Below are 26,549 nucleotides of genomic sequence, written 5' to 3'. Positions count from 1 at the left end.
CCAGATTTAAGATGGACTGAGGTGAAGGGGAAAACTGTCCTGTGAACTGACAAATCAAAACTTGATATTCTTTATAGAAATCATGGACGCTGTATGCTCCACTCTAAAAAAAAGAGAGGGACCACAGCATCTGTGAGAGTGTGGGGGGTGCACATGTATCCGTGGCATGGGTAGCTTACACACCTTGGAAGGCACCATTGATTCCAAACAATATATACAGGTTTTGGAGCAACATATGCCACCATCCAGATAATGCATTTTTCAGGGAAGATCTTGCATAATACAGCAAGACAATTCAAAAACCACCAGTGAAATCATTTGGTTCATCATGACCCTGAACTGTCAAGCAGCTGAAATCCTATCCAGCAAAAATGGGACAACATTTCACTTTCAAAACTCCAGAAACTGTGCTCCCTGGTTCCCCAAAATAAACAATGTTTTGCACAATGGTGAACTTGCCCCTGACCCAACTTTTGTTAAACATGTTGCTGGGGTCAGATTTAAATTAAGCATACATTTCTTGTGAATCAATTCAACTTTTCAGTGTCAATAATAAATATGTTGTTTTTGTATTATATTCAATTAAATATGGGGTTAAAATGATTTGCAAACCATCAAATTCTGTTTTTATTAACATTTATTAACAATTTACATTTTATTAACAGCTCCCCAACTTATTGTTGGATTGGGATTGTAGATAAGGCAAACATATCGCTGGAATACCAAAGTCAATTTGTGTCAATGTGATTCAATTTGTGTGTTTTAATCAAACCACAAAACCTCAAAACATTAACCTTGATTTATATTGTGGTTGTAAAAGAAAAAAAATCAGTTTATCCTGAAGTTCAGAACCAAAGGTTTACTTGAAAGCACCACACAATATCAAAACTATACGAAAGAAGAACTTTTATTCATAATATATTCATACTTGTACACAAGTAAAATAAAATGCATATCTATGGTTCCATTGCAATCTCCATGAACAAATCGACAGCATTCTTTTGGTAAATTCAACCCATATACCCTCTCTGTCATGAAAATAGAAATAAAATTAGGGGAGGTAAAACATCTGTTTTTATAAACATAAAAAACATAACATTACCCAACAAATGCATCACTTTGAATAAATAATGGGGGGAGATCGTTTATCTTCATTAAACGGACCCAACATTCTTAGTGTGCTCTCTGTCTCTGATTTCCTGTTTTTGTGTTTTTTTCTTTGTCTTTTTTTAATCCTTCCAGTCGTCTGTCTAAGCTGTAAAAGCTTTTGAGAGGGAAAAGGGGAGGAGTCTCCAAAGTGTAGCTTAGACACAGTACAGTTAAGTACATAGAGAACAAACAATTTTGGGCACCGATTCATTATATACATTAGATCTGTAGTGTTCTGTAAAGGCATCCATTTGTTAAATGTACTCTAATGTCCTCGTCATTGCTTGTCCTCGCCCATGTGGGGTCAACATGACTCATCGCTTTTCAGTCACTGTCTGTTGTAGATGTCACTGCATCTTCTGTTTTCATTGTCATGAGCATCAACAATCTTGAGTTCTGTGTTCAGAGTGAGATCAGGAGTCCTAAGACATGGCTAGAGATATCCAGATCATGGGAATGACAAGAGAGCGCAGCACTTGCAAGTTAGCACCCCGGGCTTTGATGCAGTGGGCGTCTGATTTGGGCTTTTTGGAACACTTCTTTTTCTTTTTGTTTGACGCTGTAGATGATTCCATATTGTCTGTAAGGTCAGGGTCTAGGTTTTCCAGAGACGTGTCCAGTGTGTTGGACAAGGTTCCAAGTGGTCCATCATTCTGCTTGTTTTGGGTCTCATTTTTCGTTCGTTCCGGCTCCTTGTATTTAGTCTTAGACATGTTCTCCTTCTCCTTTAGAGGGTTGTTGGTGATTTGGCGGCTCTTGCCAGACAGTATGGAGGACTTGTCGTTATCTCCAAGGCAACACCTGGGAATGGTGTCCCCGAGAGGATTTTCAGTGGAAGGGAACTTCCCGGACTGAGCCTTGCTGAAAAGATTGGTCTGGATTTGAGGTGTTTCCACACACCCCTCCAGGTCTTCACTCTTCAGCCGTTTCAGGTCCTTTCCTGCCAGGAACTCGGGGACATTGCACTCCAACTCAGAGCTGGAACCCTTGAACCGTTTGAACCAGTCCCACAAGGTCCTCGCCCGGCAGTCACAGATCCATTGGTTCCCATTTAATCGCAAATACTGCAGAGTCACCAGAGGGTCCATGGTCTCTCCTGACAGCACAGTAAGATTGTTGAAGAACAAGAACAGGGATTTCAGCTTACCCAGATCAGTGAAAGCCCTTGGTTGGACAAAGATAACACGGTTCTGGTGCAGAAGCAGCCGGTCCAGATTGATTAAGCCTCGAAACATGTTGTCTGTTACTATCTTGATCTTGTTATTGTGCAGGTAGAGATAGGTGAGGTTGGCGAGGTCCAGAAAAGTGTCATCATGCAGGGTCAGAATGTTATTGTCCTGCAGGTAAAGGTACTGTAGGGAAAACATTCCTCGGAAAACTCCAACAGGGAGCTCTGACAGGCCACACCTGTGCAGGTGGAGGGTATGCAGCTTAGTTAAGCCCCGAAAGGCTGTAGGGCTAATGGTGCGCAAATTGCTGTTGTCTCCAATGTCCAGTTCCTCCAGCTTCTCCAAGCCGTAGAAGGCTCCGGCTTCAATGTAGCTGATGTTGTTGGAGTACAGCCAGAGAACGGTGAGGTTGTGACATGAGCTAAAGCTGGTGGATCTCACCACTGTTAGCTTGTTGCTCTGGAGGAATATCCTCTGGCTCCGCACAGGGATCTCAGTAGGAATTGAAAACAGTCCTTGTTGTTGGCAGGCCACAGTGGGCCTGGGCTCACTGTAGCACACACACTTGGCAGGGCAGCTGTCAGTTTGAGGCACAAGGTTCAGCCACATCACCAGAAACAGGAGTCGCCCCCCTATGGACACAAAGAAAAAAGACATCATGGGTTAGTGGATGTGGTCTGTAAATAGTAGAAGTCAAGGTTTGAAGATGGGATGGACTCAAGGCAGAATGTATAATGCAACAACCCTCGAAGAAACATCATTTCAGAACCAGTTTGATACAGAGTATGATGTCTCTCAGAAATTGCAGATATTTTCTGAAATATTCATGTACCTACATATCTAAAAAAAACTACTGCATGAACATCATTTGATGTTTTTTATGGATAATGAAATTACACACATAACCAAATTACAGTCCCAACAAAATCGCACACTTGTTCTCACATAAGGTGACATTTTCAGCACATCACTACAGAAGGTATTCCTCTTCATGAGTGACTCAGCCTGTTTTTGAGCTGTGATGTTATTTAGATCTGGGGACATATCCCCTCCCCGCTGTCTCTGCTGACAGGAAGCCCTAAACAGCTGTGGAGAGTCCTGTGAAGGCAGCCTCATTTAAAATTGGGTGGGTGGCTTTTATGTGGAATTAGCTTGCCTCTAATAGGGCGGACATAACTAATGGTGTTTCAGCGTTCCTGAGGTTGACATTTAGCCTGACGCTGGGAGATAAGCTTTCATGCCAGGCTGGAAGATTGATGCCTGGGGCCAAGATGGAAAGAGGTTTATGGAGGCCCCACTAGAGTTTCCACTGCACAGGCTTGACTGAAGCATTTTTTTCTGGAAGCAGCATGAAGATGAGATATACAAGAGGTGTGGTAGTGCTCAGAGGGAGGCTTGTAAAAAAAAGCTTGTATGTGTTTGCCCTGAAGGCATCTATGTTCAAAATGAGACATAGTCTGCATTTGCTTTCATTAATTATTTCTGCCTGTCCTCTTCATGGTTCAGATCAGCTTCCAGCACAGAACCACAGTGAATGAAATGGGCTGGATAACCACATGTGAATGATCATATCTGACATTACATAGATGCATGTGCAGCTGAAGTAGGAATGAGGTGCATCTATTGGGGATCAGTCAATCCTACGTTTCGAGATAATACTTTCAAAGCGTCACAGTGATGTCTCGTATCAGACTACCATCGCAGGTGTTCCTCCAAATCTCTGAATCCTCCTCCTATCCTTTCTGAGGATTTCCAATCTCTGCCCCCATGCACATGTGACGACTCTGAGGCTTGCAAGCATGACAGGTAGCGAGGCTTTGGAAAAATGCATGAGCCTTACTCAGCCCTCCCTCCATCCCCACTCTCCCTCATCTCATTCCCCTGCAATGTGTTGTGGTGCAGCTCATCTCTGGACCTTGTTAAACGGAGCTCTGGTGTGGCCTGACAGCAGCCCTCTGCTGCACTTTCCTTCCAATCTCCCTGCTCAGCCGTCAGACTGCCACCGGAAAGCTGTCAAGACTTCCCACTCTTTCTGCATCGCAGCACTTTTTCCCCTCAGTGCTGCCTAACAATAGCAATATTTTATCGCCCCGCACGCTTCGTGTATCTCTTCCGCCGTCTTTATTTTTTCCCCCTTCTCCTGTCTATTCATTACCAGGCTATTTCCACCCACGCGTCGCACGTCAAAGCCTGGTTTCCTCCTCTCTCGGCATAATATGTCTCGTCTTTGTTAGCATCTGTTGAATGACACCATCAGCCCCACAATGTCATCAACATCGCCCCAATTATTTTTCTCTCACTCGCAGCATCTTCACATCTACTCCACGCTGATTGCATTATCATACGATGCAAACATAAATCTGGGAGACATGCCCCCTCGACATCTGTCATTATTGCACTTCTGCATAACCTCTGGTTGACTTCTCAGCTAGACCTTCCACCTTCCACTCCAGAGGCTTGTATGTTGTCTTCACACTATTGGTCAGCCAACAACGCGTCTCATGTCCTCTGATTTCAATCCTGCCTTTGCTTCAAATTGAAATCGAAATAAAGATTACACAAAAGGGTATAAACACATGGCCGTGTCCTCACAGATGTTGTCAAAACAAACTTTAATATCTCAAAATATCAATGCTGTGGTTGAAAGGAAAATCCATTTCTTATCGTCTTCTGCCAGCTTTGGTTTCAACACTTAATCTTCCCTATATCTGCCGTGTCAAAAAAAGGCTCAGAGCACTGTCTTCCTGTTACACACCCAGCCTGAAGCCTCTTCTCTGAGAGTTATATTATAGAACAGTAGCTATCTTCACTCAGTTCAGGACAAGACAAGCCTCTTTGTTTCCACCTGACTGACACTGTAGCCTCTTCAGCTTTTAGTTAAGTCTATCCTGTCCTTTCCCTCAAGACAAGCTCTTCTATTTACAAAGGGACGTTGACAGGCTCTGGCGGGTTAAAGACTTTAGAGCTACCACTTTTTTTTGTCAGTGACACAGCTTCCTTGCTTGAACTATATTAAATTGTATGCCAAAACAAATCCTCCAAAATCATGTGATGTTGCTGAGGACGTGCACTCTGGTTGGGACATGAAATACGGCTGGTTCTGGCTTCCACTACAAATTGGATATCGGCCTCCAAGTGTCCCTTGCTCATATCCTAAAGGTGAAGTTATGGTTTTATTACACAGGCTCCAGGCACGACAATCAGGGAGTCCTACAATGAAACCTGCCTCGTCTGTCCTTAACAACTCAAGAATTCCATTAGTATGGATTCCAGGAGAGATTTGTCCCATGGTCAGAAAAAAAGATAAATACTGAGAGGAGAACAAGCAGGGGCATGAGAGTAGCCAGTGATGGCGATAAATGATATCATCACACTGCAAATTCTGTCCAAAAATAGTGCTATCTGATCTCTCGTTGCAGCTAGAGGACACAACATTCAGTGGCAAAACAGAGAGATGCCCACAGGAGCGGCATGAGTGGGCCCAGACAGCTTTGTTTACTTATTCTATGAGTGCATCACTTAGCCAGACTCCTTGCTCATTTGCATGTGTCCCTGGCATGTTTGGAGCAGGAAAAACAAACTCCCCGCACTCCTTTTGTCTTATAGTATAAATACAACACGTATTTAAGCTCTTCCTCAGGTTCGGAAAAACCTGCAACTAACACAGAGGGCATGTCAGGACTGCGTTCAGAGGGCCTCAGATTCATCACGGTGGCTTTACTTTGAAGGGCCGGGGATTGGGCAGGGAAGGCTAACATGACAGCGTTATCCCCTCGGCCCCGAGTGGAAGTGATGTCTCTGTCAGAGATGAATCACAGTCGCTCTCCAGAGAGACCTCCTGGCCTCCTTTCTGAAATCATACATTATTGTTTTGCTCAGAGGAAGGCCTGTATTTAATATAGTCATGATCCCCGTCTCTAAGGTCATGTATCTTGTGTGAATCCGACCATGCATACGTAAATTGTTTTTATATCCCCGTGAAAGGAATAACTTAGAGTAAGTGTATAGGATATGACAGTTGTATGTGTCCCAATTTTAGCAGAGCCAAGGCAGCTATAAACGACTTTGCGAGCTGCGGGTAATAAAGGGCAATCACTTGGTGCAGCAATGACTCACAAACTCACAGTTCACTCACAGTTCGTATGCAGAGTCAACCCAGAAACAAAGATTACACTCCTTGCTCCTTGATGGAACTCTGACCCCTGAAAATGATTAGTTTTCTCTCTTCGTTACACAGACCGGTGACTTTAGACCTTTTCACACATGGACACCTGACATTTCCTGCATAATGTCATGACTTTCAGGCCATGATGTTTTCAGGAACCTGACGTCACACATGCATCTCCCAGCTGGAGATGATCACTGTCATAACCCCAAATACTCTATAAGTGAGGAGAGAGGTGACGTATAAGCATGCCAGACCAGTAGGTGGCGATAATGTTCGATACGTCAAACACCATAAAAGAACACTAATAAAAGAACGCCTAATATTAGGCGTGATGTATGTTTATTTGCCCCTGTACCGAGGTATAATGATGCAGAACAGGTTTTCTTAAAAATATGCAATGAACAAGCAAACCCAAACAAACTGGTAGCCTGCCAATGGAGTGCATTTGCAATACATAAACAATATAAACAACAATAGCCATGCACAAATGGAGACAATGACAATGTGGAACTCTCTGCCTCTGGACATCAAAACGGTGAGCTCTCTGGGTGTTTTTAGTAAACTCAAGTAAACTTAAGACTTACCTTTTTAGTCTAGCTTTTAATTTGGAGTAGTTTACTTTTTTGGCCTTGGGCTGCATTATTATTCTTATTATTATTTTAATCATTTTTTTATTATTTATTTATCTTATTTATAAAAAAAATATTTATTTATTTAAAAATTTAATTATTTATATATCTATTTATTTCTTGTGTTCATCTGATCTTGTTAACTCTACCTTATTTTTAACTTTTCTTTCCACTCTTACTTATTGTATTAATTTTACTGTGTTGATTTTATTTTATTTTCAAGTATTTTATTTATAATCATGCCTTTTATAATTTTACCATTGCTGTTGTTTTCTGTCTCTCTGTTATTCTATGAAGCACTTTGGGCTGCATGTTTTTACGTATGGAAGATGCTATATAAATAAAGTTGAGTTGAGTTGACGTCAGCGTTTCTCAAAACTTCCATCTTCGCTGTCCACACGAATGACAAAACAGAGTTTTAAAAATGTTCACTTTGAAAGGCATTTTCAAAACCTCTGTTTTGTAGTTACAATGACAATAAAGGCTTCTGATTCTGATTTCAGTGACCAAAAACACCATGTTCTTTTGGACTTGAGGCCAAAACACAAGGAAAAAAATAAAAAATATCTGCATACATATGACTGTGGCCTAAAGCTTTAAAACTCCGCTAAATCCTGGACAATGTTGGGGACATCTGACTAGGGACTTATCAGAAAAAAAGTTGAGGTAAAAAACCCTGATGTTTGTTTTCACACATACAGCCCATGCAGATAAAGTCAGGACATTTTCAACAGCGCAGTGCTTTCACCACTGTTGTATGTCAATCAGCAACAAGGACTTCTAGTCCCAGGAACTACTTTCCAGGGGACTAAAAAGTTCCCTGAGCCAATATTTCTATATTTTCCTTGTAACTTTTAAGTTTGAGCACATTTGTCTGCTCCTATATAAAAGTGTCTGGGAATACTGGGAACATTAAACCGATGAGAAGTATTCAGTATTATAAGTCTAACCCCTCAAGCCAGACCATACTAACCTCTTATGGGGTGTAAGACAAAGTCCTTTACTTAAAGCTCCTGTGAGCAGTTTTTAGCTGTTTAGGAAACAGACCGAAAATACCTTAAAAATCAAAGAAGGCCATCAACGAGAAGAGTTACTATTTTCATATAGTTGTTTTTATGGTCTGCAACTACTGGTGGGGGGTGGATATCAGTTCAATTGATAAACGACACACTGATGACAAATTTGCGCTCTCCACACTAAAACCTGCTCAAACTAAAAGTTCCTAACAGGAGCTTTAAAGTTTTTATTCTGGGACCCTGTATGTCTTTATTCAGAGACAGAACAGTGGATGGAGTATGAAAATGGAGAGAAAGACAGTTGAATGATATGCAGTAATGGGCCGCAAGACATAATTGAACCAGAGCCATCTGCTCTGGGCCCCTGAAACTTTCTGAAGACCCTTGTCCTGACAGTAGAAATTAACTGAGTAATTCCATTAGTCTGAAATCCCTAAGGACAGTTCCTGCAACAGAACGCTTTTCTTTTCTTTTCTAACTATGACATTTCAGTCTTTGTTGACCTTGTTTATTTCTGTTCCAAGTTTAGACAGACAGGTCTCAGCTGTCTCTCTAGTGTCACTTGTTTTCGTGACGTTTTAGTTTGAGTCCACTTTGTTTAGTTCTGTTTTCTTCCTTCAGTCCATCATCAATACTGACTGTTCTGCTTCCTTCTGCTCTCTCTTCTAGTACTCATTCTCTTTTTCCACGCAGTAGCAGATGACATGTGGTCACCCTGGTTGATTTGCCTAGCTTTATCATCTTTAAATTGTAGTTGAGCTTTATTTAGTACATCAGGGTTTAATGATTTAATCAGACTTGTGATTGGATATTGAGCATAAAAAGCAGAAAAAAAGCTCCCCCTCAATCACACATCTTAATATATATTTGATGACTTTTAGTTTATGCAGAGTGGTCTTTAGCCCACTTTAAATGTGGATATAGCAACTCATATATTTTAATACATTTACAAACCTCTGTTTCAGCAGTACTTTAGCACAAACTGAGTTTTAAATCACGGTGACATCAAAGTTAGTTACATCCTTTGTTACGAAGACACATGGAAACAAAGCGCTAATTGAAACAGGATCAGAAACATATCATACCATAAGCACAGCAGCGTTTGCAGTCTTGTTAGTGAGCAGCTAACGTCATATCATACTTTGAAGTAGATGCATGGTGTGCTATTCAACACAAGATGCTACCATGAGTCATGACTGTCAATTTGAAACATGTGGAGTTCAGGTTCAACACAAACAGTGTGGATAGGAAGACATCAGAGGTATCATCATGTTTAAGTGTGCAGAAATGATCTGTATTTCTAAGCAGGTGTTCTTTCAAAAGATGTTTATGCATGTACCTTTGAGTCAGTTTTTTGTTCACTTTTTATCGTACCTGTCCTGTACTATATCTAAACCCTTTAGTTTGGCTTATAGCTGAGCTTTATTCATTTTTCAGTCTATCCATGCATCTCATTCTGTTTTACTTGTCTTTACAGAAAATTTTGCACTAGAAATAATGCCCCTCCAAAAATAAGAAATAAAAATATTTCAATGTACTTTTACATTGGAATAAGCTAAAAAAATCTGCCAATAGAACAAGTGAAATTTTGCTTGGTAAGATTTCTTAAAATTAAACGTAATGTTTAGAAAACCGTGATCTTAAAATTAGCAGGGAAAACTTATTTTAAGCAATATTTTACCAGTATTGTAAAGCTTAGTGTCTCAGAATAATGTTTTGTATTTTTTCACTCAAAAAAAGATTTTTGCACGAATACATTTCATGTCAACTTCTTCATTTGAGATATATTCACCTTAATTTGAGTTGTCTTGTAGCGGCACTTCTCTAGTTTTAAGATTATCTTGTACTAATAAGATTACAAAGTTTAATTTGAGCATTTTGAGATATAATGTCTTCTCATAGTGAGCTGGATATACTAATATTCAGTCATGTTGTTTTTGAGGATAAGCCAGCTCTGCTCAAAAGTAGGCGTTTCATTGTGTGCATGTAGTTTGAGGATGTATGTTTTTATCTGATTTAGAAGAAACAGTGCCTGAAAACTGTAACCCACCCTTAAAAAAAACATCTTTTCTTTCTTTCTTTCTTTCTTTTATCAATGGAGCTGTTTCCTGATAGATTCTCCAATAAAATGCATTCACTTAAATCAAGTAAATTGTTTGTCTTAAATCAAGATCATCCATCTTGTAAAATAAACCTTGTTTCTTCTAAATTACAACTCAAAACAAGATCATTTCAAGATTGTTTGACTTATCAAGATATTTAAGATGCATTGTATAAAACAAGTCCCTCTGTCTTGCTCAAATGTTACTTGTTAAGTAAATGTATCTTAAAACAAGTGGGATAAGACATTTTGACCAAAAATGAGACCATTTCACTTGGTAAGATTTTGAGTTTTTGCATTGTGCCAGGTAATGAACTGAAATGTACTTCTCAATAATTGTTTTCTTGCTTATACAGGATGAGAATTGTGATCCTTTTTTCTTTGTTCTTGTTTTTATTCCTTTCAATTAAATGCTGCTGCTACTGAGCTCTTTAATAATTACACATTCATTCATTTAGCTCGAAGCACTTTTTTTATTGCAGTCTTAAAACAACACAGTGTAATACTAAGCCTGATCAGTTGATTGATTGATGAAGCATTTACATGGCAATATTAAAAAAAAGGTTCTTCATCTCACGCTCACAAACCATCCTCGACATGAAGGCGTAGGATTGAATATGATTGGTTCATTGGTTTATTTTCTTTCGCCTTTGTTCTACTTGAACTTTTTTTAAACAGTGCTCCTCTTTGAACTTCAGTAGAGTTTGAAATTAGGTGCTACTTCTGGAAAGACAAGAATTACAGAGCAGCCTACAGTAAGGCTGTCATGGCTGACCAGGAGAATATTCCATTTGAGTTTGCTTTGAACCTCTCTCTCCCCTCATGAGCCGGTGAAAAGGTCTTATTATAGTGAAGAAATGCTCTTCACTTTCAAAAGCATCACTGAATTGTGGAGGGATTGGTTGGTTTAGGGCACATTCACATGGAACGGGTTGTGATCAGCAGGCCACATTGGCCCTTTTATGGCCACATTATTTACCCTGTCGTTGAAAGCGTGGTATTCAAAGGAGCTGCTTTTATTCTTTGATTCAGTTTTCAACACAATTATTACAACTTCTAGGTCAAGTTGGATTTCTTTTCTCAAACATTCCAGAACTTTTTTTTAACCTTGATGCAGTCCAATTTTACTTCTCATTGCTGTCTCACTTTGATGTTATTCTGGCTGAATGAGGACTAAAGAATGATTCATTATTGTGTTTTAGAAAAGTAATTTCTCTGTATCTCAAGTGGACATAATTCACCGCAAACGAACCCAGAGAACACAAAGACAGATCAGTTCAGTCCCAGTACCTACAACATAGATGAACCAGATGCTCTGATCTTAAATAATGATGCAAACGTCATATTAAACAGGTCGTTTGGGACATGATGAACCAGAGAGTGGAGCTGGTTTCTTGTGGAGTGTTGTTGGGGCATCAGTGGCGGCTTCAGTATGCACACAGACACAATTAGAAGATGAACAGGGAGGACAGATGAGGTCCTGTTTGACACACATCTGACACAGCACTCGCCCAAGCAGATGGCTCATGAATAACTGAGGGAAGCAGAGGAAGGAAAAACAGGGCCAGACGACAGGGAGTGTGTGGGAAAAAGAGGGCCTATATGGATCTTTAAGCATGTGTGTGAACATATGTGAGTGTACACGGACGGGAGAACGATAGAATCAATAGCCGAATGCGTAAAATAAATACTTCTGGTTCAGCGTAACATATGTAGGCAGATGGGCTGTTGTGTCAAAGAAGCGTAAAGTGACAGCAGGAACAATAGGCGGTGGGCTGAGAGTGAGAGGATGAGCTCGCAATCAGAGGGCTGTCCGATCGAATCCCCGCTCCGCCAGTGAGCAATTGGAAGATAAAGTGGAAGTGAAGAGTTCTCCCTTTCAACGACTGACATCAAATTACCATCGACCCCTGAGTGATGCACCGACCTCCCTCCACTCAGCGGGGGATCACTCCGCACTGTGATATGCTCAACATTTACAAACTGCTGCAGCTGTATACAGTGGCAAGAAGAAACACGAGGAAGTGCATGCACTCAAGTGATAAATTGAATCCTCTTTGTTTTATATATTTTACTTCACGATATCATCAGCATGTAGAATACATTTTATCATACATTAGAGTGGCACTACAATGCAAAGATAAACCTACTCTCCCTGTGCTACCTCGAATCACTCCTATACCCCTCCCACCATGTGATGTGCCTAACGTTGTCCCTGCAAACATTTTTTTAAGCACAGAACTACGTTAGACTCAAGTGAAAAAAGTTAAAAACAACTGGGGTGTGCCGCACAGCTGTTGTGCTCTCAGCATAGTAGTGTGAAAGAAAAAGGGCAAGCATAGACTGTATAATACAGGATTTAGTCTCAGTTATGCCACCCATTGGTTTCTAAAGCCGAGTTCAGAAGTCTACCGACAGCAGTTGCTGTGATTTAGAAAAAGCTGACTCAACCTAACTTGAAGTATACCTTATTTGAGGCAAAGACATGGGCTGTTTTTGAAAAGACCTTCTACATACTACCTATGAATGTAGTAGGCAGTAGGTACTGCCTACTACATACTGCATTTGAATTTAGTATGTAGTATGTCTCTTCTGTTTGATTTGTTCTGCAGTACTCTGGGCCAGACATCACTGGATTTACGGTTTCGGAAAGCTGAAGTAAACAACCACCAAGCAGATAGCAAAACTGCTTCTTTAGCATAACTTGTGATTTAAAAAAGTTAGGAAGTGGTTTATATGTAATTCAAGAATTTTCACAGCACATAAAAACTGAATGCCACCCGTCAAAAAAGATGAAAAAAAAAGAAAAACGGAACGAGTGCTGTGCATTGTGGGAAACAGTATGCGAGGGAGTCTGGTCCAATGCATACTTAGAAATTTTAGTACGTGTTGGCATACTGCAGATTTTGCTCTTTTTCACATACTACATACTGCATTTTGGCCAAATCAGTACGTACTGCTTATATACCAGGTAGTTTCGAAAACAGCCATAGAGTTGTGAAGGGCCTTTACCCTCCAGGCCAACTACAGTGTGAGCACCTGTCAGTCTAGTCAGCCACACCCCTAATGATGTGAAACTCGTAACTTTAATATCTTAATACTTATAGATACATATCAGACTCACATGTACTTAAATAAACATTGTTATTTAATATTGTAGGTGACATGGAGTGATCAAAACTAGTTGTTTTTGACCAGTGAAACAAGTGGCTGCAGCAATAACATTCGGCCTGCATAGATTCTTCAAAGCTCTTGTGGGAACTTTAGATTTGTTTTAATTTAAGCGCCTTCTTTGGACAGAGAAGACTGTCTTATTTCTCAGCAAACATTGTCTTGTGCATGTCCAGGTAGTGGACATAACGTGTGACCCTTTTGTCTTGTAACAGTCAAATTAATCACTAACAGTGAGACTTAGATCTGAAGAATGTTAAAAGGTTGTTTCTCTAGTGATCCTCAATCATAACGCTGCTGGTCCAAGTTGCTTTTATAGGTCAGTGCTTTTAGTTTTAGTGTGTTTGAATACCATCTAAAACTCGTTACTGTGGCTTTAATTACAATAAAATCAACACTGAGACTGACTGTCTGTGTAGTTGGTACTTATAATTCTGATACTTTTAATGTTGTTTATTCTTTTGGAGTAAGATTTGGCATTTACATAAAACATATTGATTGGGAATAAGACTTCAATTGAAATTGTATTTGAGGGAATGAGAGACATTTAAAAAGAACGTTCTCGATCGATGCAGCATGAGTCTGAGATATTCTAACTTTTAGTCCCTGGGTCAAGCTCCTGAAACGATTGATCCCACATCTACTACTGCAAATCAATTAGCATCTTTTATTCACCCTTCCTGCCTTGTAAATGCCCAAGTCCCTCAAACTAAACAGTTTGTTGCAAGGACCATTTCCAATACAAATTCACAGTCTCCGAGCCAAAGTTGAAAAACTCAAGCATCGTCACCCAAGTCATTTTGGTCAGACTTAACAAATCTCCTCAAGAGCCACACGACACATTAGTCAACAAGCTGTGCTTACATAGTGTTCAGCCGTCATTGTGATTGTTCAATTCTGTCATTTACAATTGGCAAAGTGTCCCTTGAAGCAAAGCATGAACACATTTACACCTCTTGTTGTATAAATGGGCTGCAACTATCAATCAGCCTAGTTGCTAAAATGGTCGTGCTTTTTCCTCTAAGTTGCATTTAAAGACAGCTGGAATCGAGTTAGATATGCTTAAATGCCACTACAGTGGATTAATTGTAGTGTGGTGGCGTAGTGCCGCGGGATAAGGGGGCAGAAATGGCACATTCCTCACAACTCTATTGTATAGTTGGCAGCAAACCAAAAGGCCCTCAGTGCTGCTGCAGCTCACTGTGAAATGTTCCACAGAAGGTGTTGGGAGTATAGTCCACCCATGAGGTTTTGCAGAATGGCTCAAATCCAGCTTTGTGCCCTCCTCCACATGTCACAGACATGGACAATTTCCACATGTGAAACCATGTAAAATGCATAATTCAAGCAGTGTAAGCTGAAAATAATGCAGGCGTCCACAGAGCGTGAGTGTGTGGGGTGTCCAGATGCACTTTTCAAGCCACAGAGGAATGAAGAAATTCTGAATGCCCTACTTTGGGCTCTTTTTTTTTCTGTCATACGGGCTGCCAACAGTGCAGCCAAGCATTTTTGCTTAACAGAGTGTGTAAGGCTTTATCTTATCTACACATGGCTGGAGAGAAAATAAATGAGGGGAGCTCAGAACATGCCCCATGTGTCTTGGTGTTGCTTAGCTCTTAGGCAGACTTTAGCACAGGTGTTAACAACATTTGAGAAAAAAGCATCTGATTTTTTTTGTTTATAGCAGCAGCTGTGTGTCAGCAGCCTCAAGTACAAAGAGGATTTGTGTGAGAGTCTAACCTGCAAAGAAATACAGAAAATGAGCAAACGGCATATCAGTAGAGACTTGTTTAATTTCAAGGATCAAAACAAAGTGCCTTAAGTGAACTCTAAGCTCAGCCCTAAACTGTGTGTTATTAATGCTTAGGTAGTTCTGGCACAGATGCTTCCTCCTCAGGAAGATAGGCTTCTTCAAAGCATATAGTTTGGTATGTCAGTGGTATAGACGTATTGAGACATGTACAAGAAATCCTTTGCTGCAAATAATACTTTAATTGTATGTATAGCCTTATAGAGTGCCATTCATTGTTTCCAAAAACAAGTATATTTGCTAAGTAAAGCATATCTTTTCACTTTGATTGATTTTTATTTTGCTGATTTCCAAGTATATCTTTACAATTGCAACATTGTTTTATGTGAAGTAAATCAAAGTGTCATCTACAGCTGTAGTGAAACTCTGTGATTCGTTTCTGAGCAGCACAAACTCTAAAATCAGCCGGCATGAGTTTGCCAACTCGTGTGCTAAAGTAGCCTCTGAAGCCGGGCAAATAAGCGTGAGAGATGATGATTTTTGTTGCTTTTATTGAGAGGATAGGACAGTGGATACAGTGGGAAACTGTGAAGAGGGAGCAGGGAATGACATGACGCAAAAGGCCACTCTCTTTGAGGACTGTAGCCTCTGTGGGATGCATGTTTTCACTCACGAAGCTTGGCCCACACTAAATATTTTTTTTAAATCTTATCCAATTCTGAAAGTGTGAGAGACCCCACACATGATGTGTGTAGTACTGATAGATCGTAAATACAGCAACCACACATGAACAGATCCTACTCACCAACAAGTCCACACTCTCAAAACTGGAAATCTCATGAGATCAAACATGAGCTTACAGTAAAGAAGTGGTTCACCTTGGGGTTCCTTGAACATGTTAAATATTTACAATTTCAAATCAAGGGCAGAGCTGATCATTTCCAAGCAGGTTGAGAGAGGTGAAATCACTCTAACATACTCCACACTACTGGAAAATCTGGCAAGATAATCTCTAGAGCCATTAAAAGAAATGGGCCTTTGCGGACTATTTTCAGAAAGGGGAAATCAGGCTCAAAATTGACACAATTATTTAGTTGTGTGCCCTGCTTAAGGCAAACCGGCGCTCAAGAGGTGATGCTTTTAAACTTGAAACTGATTTAAGAAGTATTTTCTCAAGTTTTAATCACTGGGTTTAGCCAAAGATGTGAATAATCCATCTATCTGTAATTATCTTGCACGTGATGAAAACAAAAAATCCTGCATTAACACAATTTGAAATCACCAGGAATTTGAAAAGCAAACCAATACCTATCTGAAAAAAATACAAGATGAAATTTAGAGGCCTTGGTTTTATGTTGCCATGTGGTAAGTGTGTTGTGTAGATGAAACCTCTTGTGTGGAGAATGATGCAAAGGTGGAAGTGCAAAAAAAACTGCAGATCCTGAAGTGTCCACTTAAAGCTGGCTCTGAAAGCCAAGAAATCCCCCTCAGGTCCTATCATCTAAGGTCAGTTTTCACATCAGGAATAAACATGTTTATAGCCTGCTACAAAACATTACTCTCTTATGGTGTATGTAATATATTTATTTCTATACACTGTGCAAAGGGAGAACTTTTTTTTTCCCGTTTTGATGATATCAAGGCCAAGAGTTACACATAAGTTTGCATAAGTGGTGGCATGGCTGATTTGACTTACAGCATTGCAGATGTTTGTAAGGAGGCTTAAGCTGGGCTTTAGAACGCCTCTTCAGGAAAGATGAAACTACGCCTGTGCTGCATACACTCTGTGGGTGTAAGCTCACAGTACGCCCTTTCTCTCTGTCTTTTTTCACATTTTTCAATTTTTGCCTCATTGACTAGCCGTTCATATTCAAAACTGTAATTACTGGGATAAATTGAGGTATGAATTACTGTAGGATATTGTGGAATATGCGTCATGTGCCCGCGTTCCCATCTGACTAAATTATGACTTGCAACTATCACATTTTAAAAGGGGTCCTCACATTTCAAGTGCTCTACACAAACATGACTCATCACTCCCAAAACTGGTGTCTCATGCAGTTCGGGGGCTCTCGTGTCAACAATCTGAAATCATTGAAGATCATGGGCCTTCAAAGTTAATGCGCTACACTTACATAAAAGCAAACGGGGCCTAATGAATCACAGTAGTATCATCCAACGAGGATAACAACCCCTGTTAATATTGGATGATAGTTTCTGATAATGCTCATGTTGAGAGTCAGCAGGCGAGGGAAAGAGCAGTGACAGCACCCACAGACGCCCTTCCAGTATTTGGACAAGTGGAGATGAGAAAACACATCGAGGTGGTTGAGCTGAAAACGTGTTGTAATGAGTGGTTGCAAATTTTGAGAAGCCTGTCTTTGCTAATAGCATAGTTGAGCTCTCGAAGAATGCTCTATTCTGTTTTGGAAGAGGAGCGAGTGCTAACCTAATACACTCCACATCTCTCTGACAGCTTCATTACCACAAAATTCCTGTTGTTTGGCAGCAGCCCTCTTCCACTGGCACTTGTTGTGCTTGCCGAAAGAGAAACAAACCCTGGATGAAGTGTTGTGTTTGTGTGAGTTACAATTGGGGGTGGGGGAAATACATCAAACAAGCACTTAATCTTTGACCGGGTCTAGACTAAACCAAAGTCATTCTGGGAGTAATCTATTTAGTTGGTCCAGAGGATTGCTGTGGAGGAAAGTGTAGCTGCAGGGGAGGAGCGGGGAGGTTTTTCTAAATTGCGAACACCTTCGCTGCTTTTGTTCTTGACATGGACACTCCACTTAACCTTGCAGAGCCCTTGTGCTCAGGATAGAAACATCTGCGAGCACACACATTAGTCATTTCAAGGTTATGTATAGGTGAATGTACTGTAAAGCACAGAGGGGTACTTTGAGTGGGCGGACTTCTCATTCATGTGAAAAAGCAGCGATTGAAGCAGGTAGATCCACTGACTGAGGCGAGAAGTGTCAAAAATGAGCCTGAGATTGCTTCACAAGACAAACCATTATTGACACCCTTTTTACAGCCATAATGTGTCATCTAACCTTCTCCAGTCATCTCCAGTTTCGCTATATTGCACTCTGCTGAATTGGCCAGCTGACTATGCAGACTTGCTGCAAATGTGTCATCTGCAATCACCTCAGACTGATGGAGAACAGGCAACCCCAGAAAGACAAGCTTTAACCAGCAAAGAGAGGTTTCAAAGAACTGCAAACATCACTGAACTCATCTTCACTGAAGTGGATATGATGAACCTAACGCCCAGATGTAACAGCAAGCAAACACATACTCCCTCACACACACATATGGATACAGATAGTTCAAATGATATGAGCACGCTACATCATTCCACTTCATTTGCAACCCAAATATTGACACATGCAAATATGTATGCAAATTATTCATGACATTGAATTAAAACAGAAGGTGTCAATAAGACTGGAGGACATTGTGTCCTTAAGTGGATAAAGTAGAAAGGATGAGCTGCCATGATACGAGTCAACCAGGGATTTTGAGCTGCTAAGATTCATCGTTTCATATGGACCATGGATTGATTAGCGGTTCTACTCAACTTTGATGCCCACTTTAGCATCTTTCAGCTTGATGTTTTGGTTATTCTGTCCACAGGTTTAATCTTCTCTTCAATGATAGCATAACAATACAAGTTAAACTGAAAAAAACATTTCAGTAAATATTTAAATTAGAAGGTTCAGTGACTACATTTTTCGAATTTGGCTCACAGTTACATTTTTTTTGTGTGTAATCGATGATAGCAAAGCATTTAGCAACCAAAGACAAACTACATCAATTATTCTCTCTCAGCTGGTGAAGAGCAAAATGTAAGGGGCTCAAAGTTATTTCAACATTGAACTAACATTCATCAGACAGCTAGGGGCATTGATCTTAAAGAGCATTGATGTTTTCTGCCAATCTGCTGGGAACCGTGTGTCATCTAACATTAAAAGTAGATATTATGTCAGTGTATGTTTACAGCTTGTTTTTGTAGTCCGAAAGTGGCAATACATCAAGTCAACTTTATTTATGTAGCACATTTAAAACCACCAATGTTGGCCAAAGTGCTTTACAAGGTAAAAGTGCAAGAAGACAACAATAAACAGCACTTCATATTTATAGGAAATAGGAAGAATCCAGGAAAATCAAGTCAAATCTGACGGGAAGAAAATAGTTTACCATTCACCGTTGGGGGGGCGATGGTGTTTGAAGTGGTAAGCAATTACAGAGCTCGGAAAGGCTTGATCACCCCTGGTTTTGAGGCTATTCTTAGTCACACCCAGGAACAGCTGGTTGGTTGGCTCAGTGCTCAAGCTGGATTATAAACATGGAGGAGATCAGCCATATAAGATGATGCCAATCCATTGAGGGCCTTGTATGAAAAGCTCCATCATCAATACGACTTTTAAAATTGGTCGAACAATACATCGTTCAGCCCTACTAAGTTGTTGGTCTATAATAATTCGTCCTCAGACGTCACATGTCTGTTCAGCTTTGGCAGCCCACTTGTTTTACAGTGATCCCATCTTGGCCATGTGAAGCCTCTGTTACTACCATAGACTGTATAAAATATGGACGTAGTATCCGTGACGTCACCGAACGGTTCCTGAGCCCTGTTTTGAAGCCAATCGACGGTTGCAGCCATATTGGAAATGCAGAACTCAACCAGGCAGAGTGTGACGTAGAGGGGCGAAGTTTGAGCCTCTTAGCCAACAGCTATGTGTTCCCGACCGGGAGTCATGTCAGTCATGTCCTTATTTGGGCAAAAACTTGTAATCTTAATATCTTCTGAACCATTATATTAGAAAAAAAATCACCCCCTGTACAGTGTGTGCCGATAGAGAGATGAGCTACGTAGGGCCAAGCCGTTTTTTGAACCAGGCTGTAAACATGTTTAATAATGCTGCAAAGATCGTCTTTTTTCCCATTCATGTCTATGTGGTTTCCGGTGTTTCTGCAGCTAGCCTCAAGCAGATTCTCAATGAATTGCAGTTTATAACACTTCCACATGGGCTTCATAGTTTGAGACCGGAGGTTGCCGCTTGGTTACTACCTCCTATGCTAGCTCAGAGGCAGAGACTTAGTCCACTATTAGGCCTCAGTGACGTTTACACTGAAGGGGAGATGTCACAGGAGCCCACCTTGTACTGTCAATGTGAAAAGGGCTAATGTGTATATTTTATCCATGAGTTATTCTGAGGATAATAAATGGTACTGGGTGAGAAATGTATTTCCTATAGCCAATTTATGAGATTCCTATAGCTTTTTGTTACATTAAGTCCTTCAGTGTTTAGCTTATTCCTGCTTTCTGTGACTATTCAATTATGTTGTTGTCCCTTTAACAATTATGTAACAGTATGTTTTGAACTTTTATTGTTTTGAACTCTCATTCTGAATGTTTTATATTGAAGCTGGCCATCTGTGCCTAGTCCTCAGAGAAAAGCAGATAAAGAAAACAAAAAAGAGAAGAAGCATCCTTTAAAACACTCTGTGCCAAAAACAAGCCGGTTGAGCACAGTGCAGTTATTTTTACCACATAAATGACAGACAGATCAGCACAGTGCAGTGTCAGGTCATACAGCACGGTGCTCATCAGGCTGTTATTTGTGATTCCAGCCACAAAGCAGCTTTGGTACACACTGACTTATATGGCAGAGCGTTCATCTGAAAGGCATGACAAGAAAACCACGTGGGATATCCTGCTAGAAGACCGGGATCCTTTAATGACATGTGATTGACAGAGAGCGACTGAAGTGTCGTCAAAGTGAGGGAGGTCGATGGGATCTCAAGAGGATGAAGATGAATGAGGCAGATAACTGGGGCAAGGGTGGGAGGGTGGAGCCCAGTTTACAGTTTATGGTGACTGACTGGTTTGTGGTTGTGCGGGTGGTGTTTACACAGTCTGCATGTCGTACCACACGACACACGCTCTTATAAACAGTCTCATAAGGCGGCCATTAGTTCTCCATTATCTCAAACAATGGCTCTAATTTCTGGTGCATGACTCATCGCAAACGCAGTGGAAGGAATACAGAGACGCAATGTGCCCACAAGCGTCTGTAAGAGAGCGCCTGAGGAAGAGGGACGTCCTGAGACTAGCAGAACATAAAAAGACTCAAATAAATGTAAGAAAATGAGGTAGATCATTGTGCAAGCGTTAACTAATTCTGGCTAACTTTCTTGTAGATCCATCTATTTTGGATGTGTAGGCAACCCTGGAGGCATGTTGACCTGGAAAAGACAAACCTCTCCCTTCCTTTCATCTTCGGAGTCAGCTCCTGCAAGCAAATGTTTCAGAGCCAATAAAACAAGGCCTACTTCTGCTGTTCTGCCCTGTAACAGGAGCACTGTTCTCAGCAGTGTTTTCCTCCCATCATATTGTAGTTTTTTTTTCTTTGCAGGGTTCTCTTTCCAAAATAGTGCTGTCAAAGCAATATGTTTGGGTTTGTTGCGCAACGAAAACTACCAAGAATCCGGTAAATATTTGTGGAGGCTGCGATACTTTGTGTAAGCATATGTAGGTGGATTTTTGACATAAGTGAGCTATAGGATCTCATATCTTCCACCTGCCTCCGCGTATATCTGATTCATTCTCTATCCTAGACCTTCCACTTTAACACAAAGCATGTGAACACTGCAGCTATGAGACAGAATGTAGCCTCCTCTGTTGACTCAAACACTATTTACTGTACATATTAAAGCACTGTGGAGAGTAAGAACCTTCAAGCACACGGGGAGGGTTTTATTTTCTGTTATGCTTTAAAGAGAAATGACAAGCATTGCAGCATTTTGGCTAAAAATGAAACAACATGGGAGTAGAGTTGCAGAGAACTGGGTGAGAATGAGAGGAGGAAAAACAAAACACTATCACATCTATTTATTGAGGGTATAGAAAACTGGACCAGTTCAGAAATAAAATAGCTGAAAGAACCATAAAGAAGATAGTCTGGCTTGTCCCCTGAAGGCCTCTAGCTAAGTCTCAGTACATTTATGTCGAGGTTTTAGTTTTGTCTTCTCAAAGGCGTCAAACAACAAAGCTCATGATACAGGCAAAGAAACGAGCCTTCAACTGTAATGGGACGGATTACTTAAACTCTCAATCCACTATCGCACTCCAAATCTTGTGTTGCTGCCAGCAGCCAATCAGAGCCCAATATACTGAGCTTCTGCATGCTCGAGGAAGAGTTGCTGCAGGATTTCAAATCAGAAATAACACATTGGCTACCAAAACTGCTGTTACAAAGTACTCAGGGGTGCTGGTGTCTAAGCGCCCCTGAGTAGGGGTCACCGGTTCGATTCCCGGCCAGTCGACCATTTCCTGCATGTCTTCCCCCACTCTCTACTCCCCACATTTCCTGTCTCTCTTCAGCTGTCCTATCAAATAAAGGCAAAAAGGCCAAAAAATATAACTTAACCCCCCCCCCCCCCCCCCCCCCCCCCCCAAAGTATTCAAAGTTCACGAAACTTACTCCTTGCCTTCAGACTGATGAAAACAACTAACAACTACCTTTAAGATGCCAATTAAACGCTGAATTGGTAAAGGTTTTTGTTTTAACTTATGGAGAGCTACCCCTACTGCTAAGCCAGGAGCCACTCTTCAACGCCATAATATTGTTAACAATCATCAAACTTCATGGAACTGATTAAGAATCATCCCCGATCATTGACCTACCAGTGTCATAGGACCTGTGACTGTATTAAACAAACATTGCACCTCCATGCTCCTCTCGCTGTGAGACATGAAGCCAGAACATCACCTCGATGGGCGCTGACTTATTGCGTTGGTGGAGCCAAGGCATGTTCACAAGCGACATGGGTGGTGGAGGAGCAGGTGTTAGTTTGAATCAGACGTGTGACTATGGAAAATTCAATTACTCGTGTGTTAAGTGTTATGTTATCTTTCACCATTCCTCCATCTACTCTGCTAATCTGGTACAGAACACAGGAACGCAGGAGGAGTATTTGTCCACAGAGAGCTGTCAATCAATCATCAAATAACTAATTGAAATTAAAGTTCTCTGAAAAATCCAAACTTTGACCTAATCAAATCTGCATAATAAGAACTAACTTCTTTGATAAAAGGCGTGTTTGACTTGTATTATAATTTCCTAGTTTGACTTATGTTCCATCTGTTCCATCTGTTAACATGGGGAAGGCAGGGTTTATGACCTATACTGCAGCCAGTCAGTAGGGGGAGCTCCAAATATTTTGGCTCCAAAGTCTATCACCACTTGTAGAGTCCATTTTATGGTTAGGCCAAATAATTTGACCTTTTGTTTTATTTAATAGACTAACAACCTTGAATGGGTTTTAAGGATGGACTCTAATTATTGAGTTAGAAAAAGAGATGAAAAATATTTGTGATAGAGAACTGTTGAATAACTTCTAGTTACTGAATGTTTTTGGAAAGAATGATTTAATTCATGCATTGAGTTTTTTGTTTGTTTCTACATTCTGAATACAAATTTCCCTTTTTGGTTGAATAAATCCAAGTCTCCTGAGTCCTTCCTTTTATTTTTCGATAAACTATTTCCACTGCTTTAACTTTTCCCTCTTTTCACATTTAAATTCTCTTTGTTTTAGCCGTTTAATCTCACGTTAGTTTCCGTGCTTGCGCTTCTATTGAAAAATGTTGTCTTGCTCCAGCTGTCTAATGAGATATGGGATCCTAAAGCTCTGCTGTCTTTTATTGCACAGGACAGCTGAAGAGAGACAGGGAATGTAGGAGGAAGAAAGTGGTGGAAGACATGCAGCAGAAGTTTGTGGCAGGGAGTCAAACCAGTGACCACTGCGACAAGGGCTCTGGCAACTGTTTTTGGGGCTTGGCTTAAACCACTAGGCGGACCCGCACCCCAAGAATTAATTTTAAAGGTAAGCATGTGCAAGAGTCACCTAAAACCTTCTGGGTCGATATTAGACGTTACTTTAGGCTACTTTGGGACAAGGTTGGGGGCAACAGATAGATTTAAAGAACACAGGATTTTTACCAAGGAGACCATGGGAATCAAGTCCTGTGCTGAAACCCAACCCTGACCCCTACGCCTACGCCTAACCCTAGCGTTCTATGTTTTTCCCAAGCTAAACCAAGATGGCGACCATGTTTGGCCTTCACTGCCACTGCTTGGCAGGAAGTATTAGACAATCTGTGAGGGATGCAAGTGACACATTCAACTACCATCAGCCAATGCTTTGAATCTAGTGCATGCTTTCTCTTTTGTAAGCGTCATAAACCAAAACTAATAAGGCTAAGCGCTGTCTGAGTTTCCAGAAGCAGGTCAGCAATCTTGTCTTTCACCAAAGAGAAGCTCTGCAGTGCACCAAAGCAAAGGCACACTTAGTGACTTTAGGAGCTCCCTGCAACTCCCATTTGGTTACTTCTTTTAGCTTCAGTGGGTAAAGGAGTGGGGAAATGGGCCTTTACAACTTATATTTTCTTTTGGGACACTTTCTCTTTCACCTCACCTTGCCCCCTAAAAAAAAAGGATTCCAAACCGCAGCAGCCTGGTTGGTTTAATAAGCCCGCTTCAGTAAGGGTCTTATGGTGAGTGCTCCCTTCCTTCCGAAGAATTGTGGAAGACTTGTGCATTATTTACCAGCCGCCTCAGTACCGCCGCACCCAGAGCAGACAAAGCGGCCTGCTGCAGGAAAATGGATTTCTCTGCAGAGGAGCTCAGATAAGAAGGATAGAGGGAGGTAAGGATAGGGGGCAGAAAATGTGGGGATGAAGACAGGATGACGTAACAGAACATCCCAGTCACGTCAAGCCCTGATTCAGTTAAATTTCTTCACATGTCCGTCTGCTATCTCCTCCTCTCCCTCCCTGCTGGCGTGATAAGGGCACTTCTTTACATCAGAGCCCTCCACGGATCAGTCACCTTTCTTACTGTAAAGGTCGAGTCCTGGCTCAAAGCTCAGCACAAGCTGGGAAGTCATCACTCCTACTCTGTATCTCCCCGGTGACGGATGATCCAAGGCTGAGTGCCATGGCCGTCTGCCCTCAATATGCCCTCTAACCCCTTCAACATCTCCCTCACACCGCCTTGGGGCTGCACCCAGTGAGATAGGAGGAGAGCTGTGTGACGTGCAAGCATCAGTTTCACAACACCTCACGGCAGTGCAGCCATCAGATAAGACCTGAGGAAAGATCCAATAGTGGTAAGTCGTCACGGCGGTGCAGCCGGATTTGAGAGATGGTTTGGTCAGGCTATCTCCCAGCACCCCTCTCTCCTGAACAAGCGAGTCACGAGATGAGAAGGAGGGATAAACATGTCAGCACATGGCAGCCACCGGAGACTTCCACCTACCTCCCAGAAAACAAAAGCTTCCTGCAATCTGCATACATTACCTCCCTGGATTCAAACACAGGTTCCTCTTCATGAGATTTTTTTGTGCTTGTGTATGTGAACGGCTGTTCTCACAGTCCCTGAGCGACTCAAGCTCTGTAAGTGATGTGCTGGCGCAATTTGCGTGTTGCTGTACTGTGGGGCGACCCAACTGACAAGACTTCCTGCCTTGCTGCCTGGGTAATGAGTCATTCCAGCCCTGGAGAAAAACAATCTGGTATTTTTAAACTGCATCCTTCAGCTGTTCCTTTTTTCCCTGGAGCTCCATCTTGTAAGCTCCTGGTGGCTTGTAATATGAATGCCATTCCTAGTGCCTGTGCTAATGGGCCTGATATGTCTGAATAATACAAACGCATTACAGTGCTTTTAATGGTACTTTTGGTCCTCCATGTGCAGCCGATTACGACTTAATGCTTTGCAAAATGCAACAAAACACCATGTATGTGTAGTTTCAAATTACTGCTAATAGTGTTTTGTCAGCTTATAACACTTAGGCTATTTGTTTGTTGGAAGAGAAGATAACACCCCAAGTATTAAAAGTTTTTTTCACTTTCACTACAGTATTTCAGCTTCAGGAGTCAGTCAGCAGAGGAAAAACATGATTGTTGATCCATATTTCAAATGTGTGTGAAAATTAAAGACATGAACCTTTAGATAATCCGTCACAGAATGAAATCCACCTTTACAGAGGTAAAAAACGATCCAGTTCAATCTGAAACATGGATCCAAAACTCTAAATTTACTGACTTGTAATAACTGATTTTTAGCATAACTTATTTAAGTACGTTTTAACATTTATTCATCTGCTCAGTAGAGCAATACCAGAGCTGTCATAATAATTGACAGTGTTTTGGGATTACATGCACAACTGGAAAACGGCTTTAAAGAAATAAAGCCACAATAATAAAGACTGCCCTCATTTCACCCCTTAAAGCTCCTGTGAGGAGTTTTCACTGGTTATGAAACCGACTGATAGATACTACTGTCTCTTTATGACCTTCAAGAAACAACAAGACCATAAACAGAGAG

The 26,549-nt window shown here is 41.1% G+C and overlaps 1 protein-coding gene and 1 long non-coding RNA gene across 2 annotated transcripts in view; one reads left to right on the top strand and one right to left on the bottom strand.

Annotated features, from left to right (window-relative positions):
* Nucleotides 1–632: 632 nt before the first annotated feature.
* Nucleotides 633–26,549, bottom strand: part of rtn4r (reticulon 4 receptor) — a 65,768-nt gene continuing 39,851 nt past the window's right edge. The window contains exon 2 of the mRNA XM_034692941.1: nucleotides 633–2,950. Within this exon, the coding sequence (XP_034548832.1) occupies nucleotides 1,572–2,950 (1,379 nt within the window). The 3' untranslated portion in view covers nucleotides 633–1,571. The remainder of the gene's footprint in view (nucleotides 2,951–26,549) is intronic.
* Nucleotides 7,698–26,549, top strand: part of LOC117819530 — a 33,995-nt gene continuing 15,143 nt past the window's right edge. The window contains exons 1-2 of the long non-coding RNA XR_004632565.1: nucleotides 7,698–7,781; nucleotides 23,875–24,048. This is a non-coding gene — a long non-coding RNA (uncharacterized LOC117819530). The remainder of the gene's footprint in view (nucleotides 7,782–23,874; nucleotides 24,049–26,549) is intronic.

The sequence above is a fragment of the Notolabrus celidotus genome, chromosome 9, assembly GCF_009762535.1.
Source record: "Notolabrus celidotus isolate fNotCel1 chromosome 9, fNotCel1.pri, whole genome shotgun sequence".
Lineage (NCBI taxonomy): Eukaryota > Metazoa > Chordata > Actinopteri > Labriformes > Labridae > Notolabrus > Notolabrus celidotus.
Note: the sequence above shows the minus strand (reverse complement) of the source record. Positions and strands in the feature narration are given on the sequence as shown.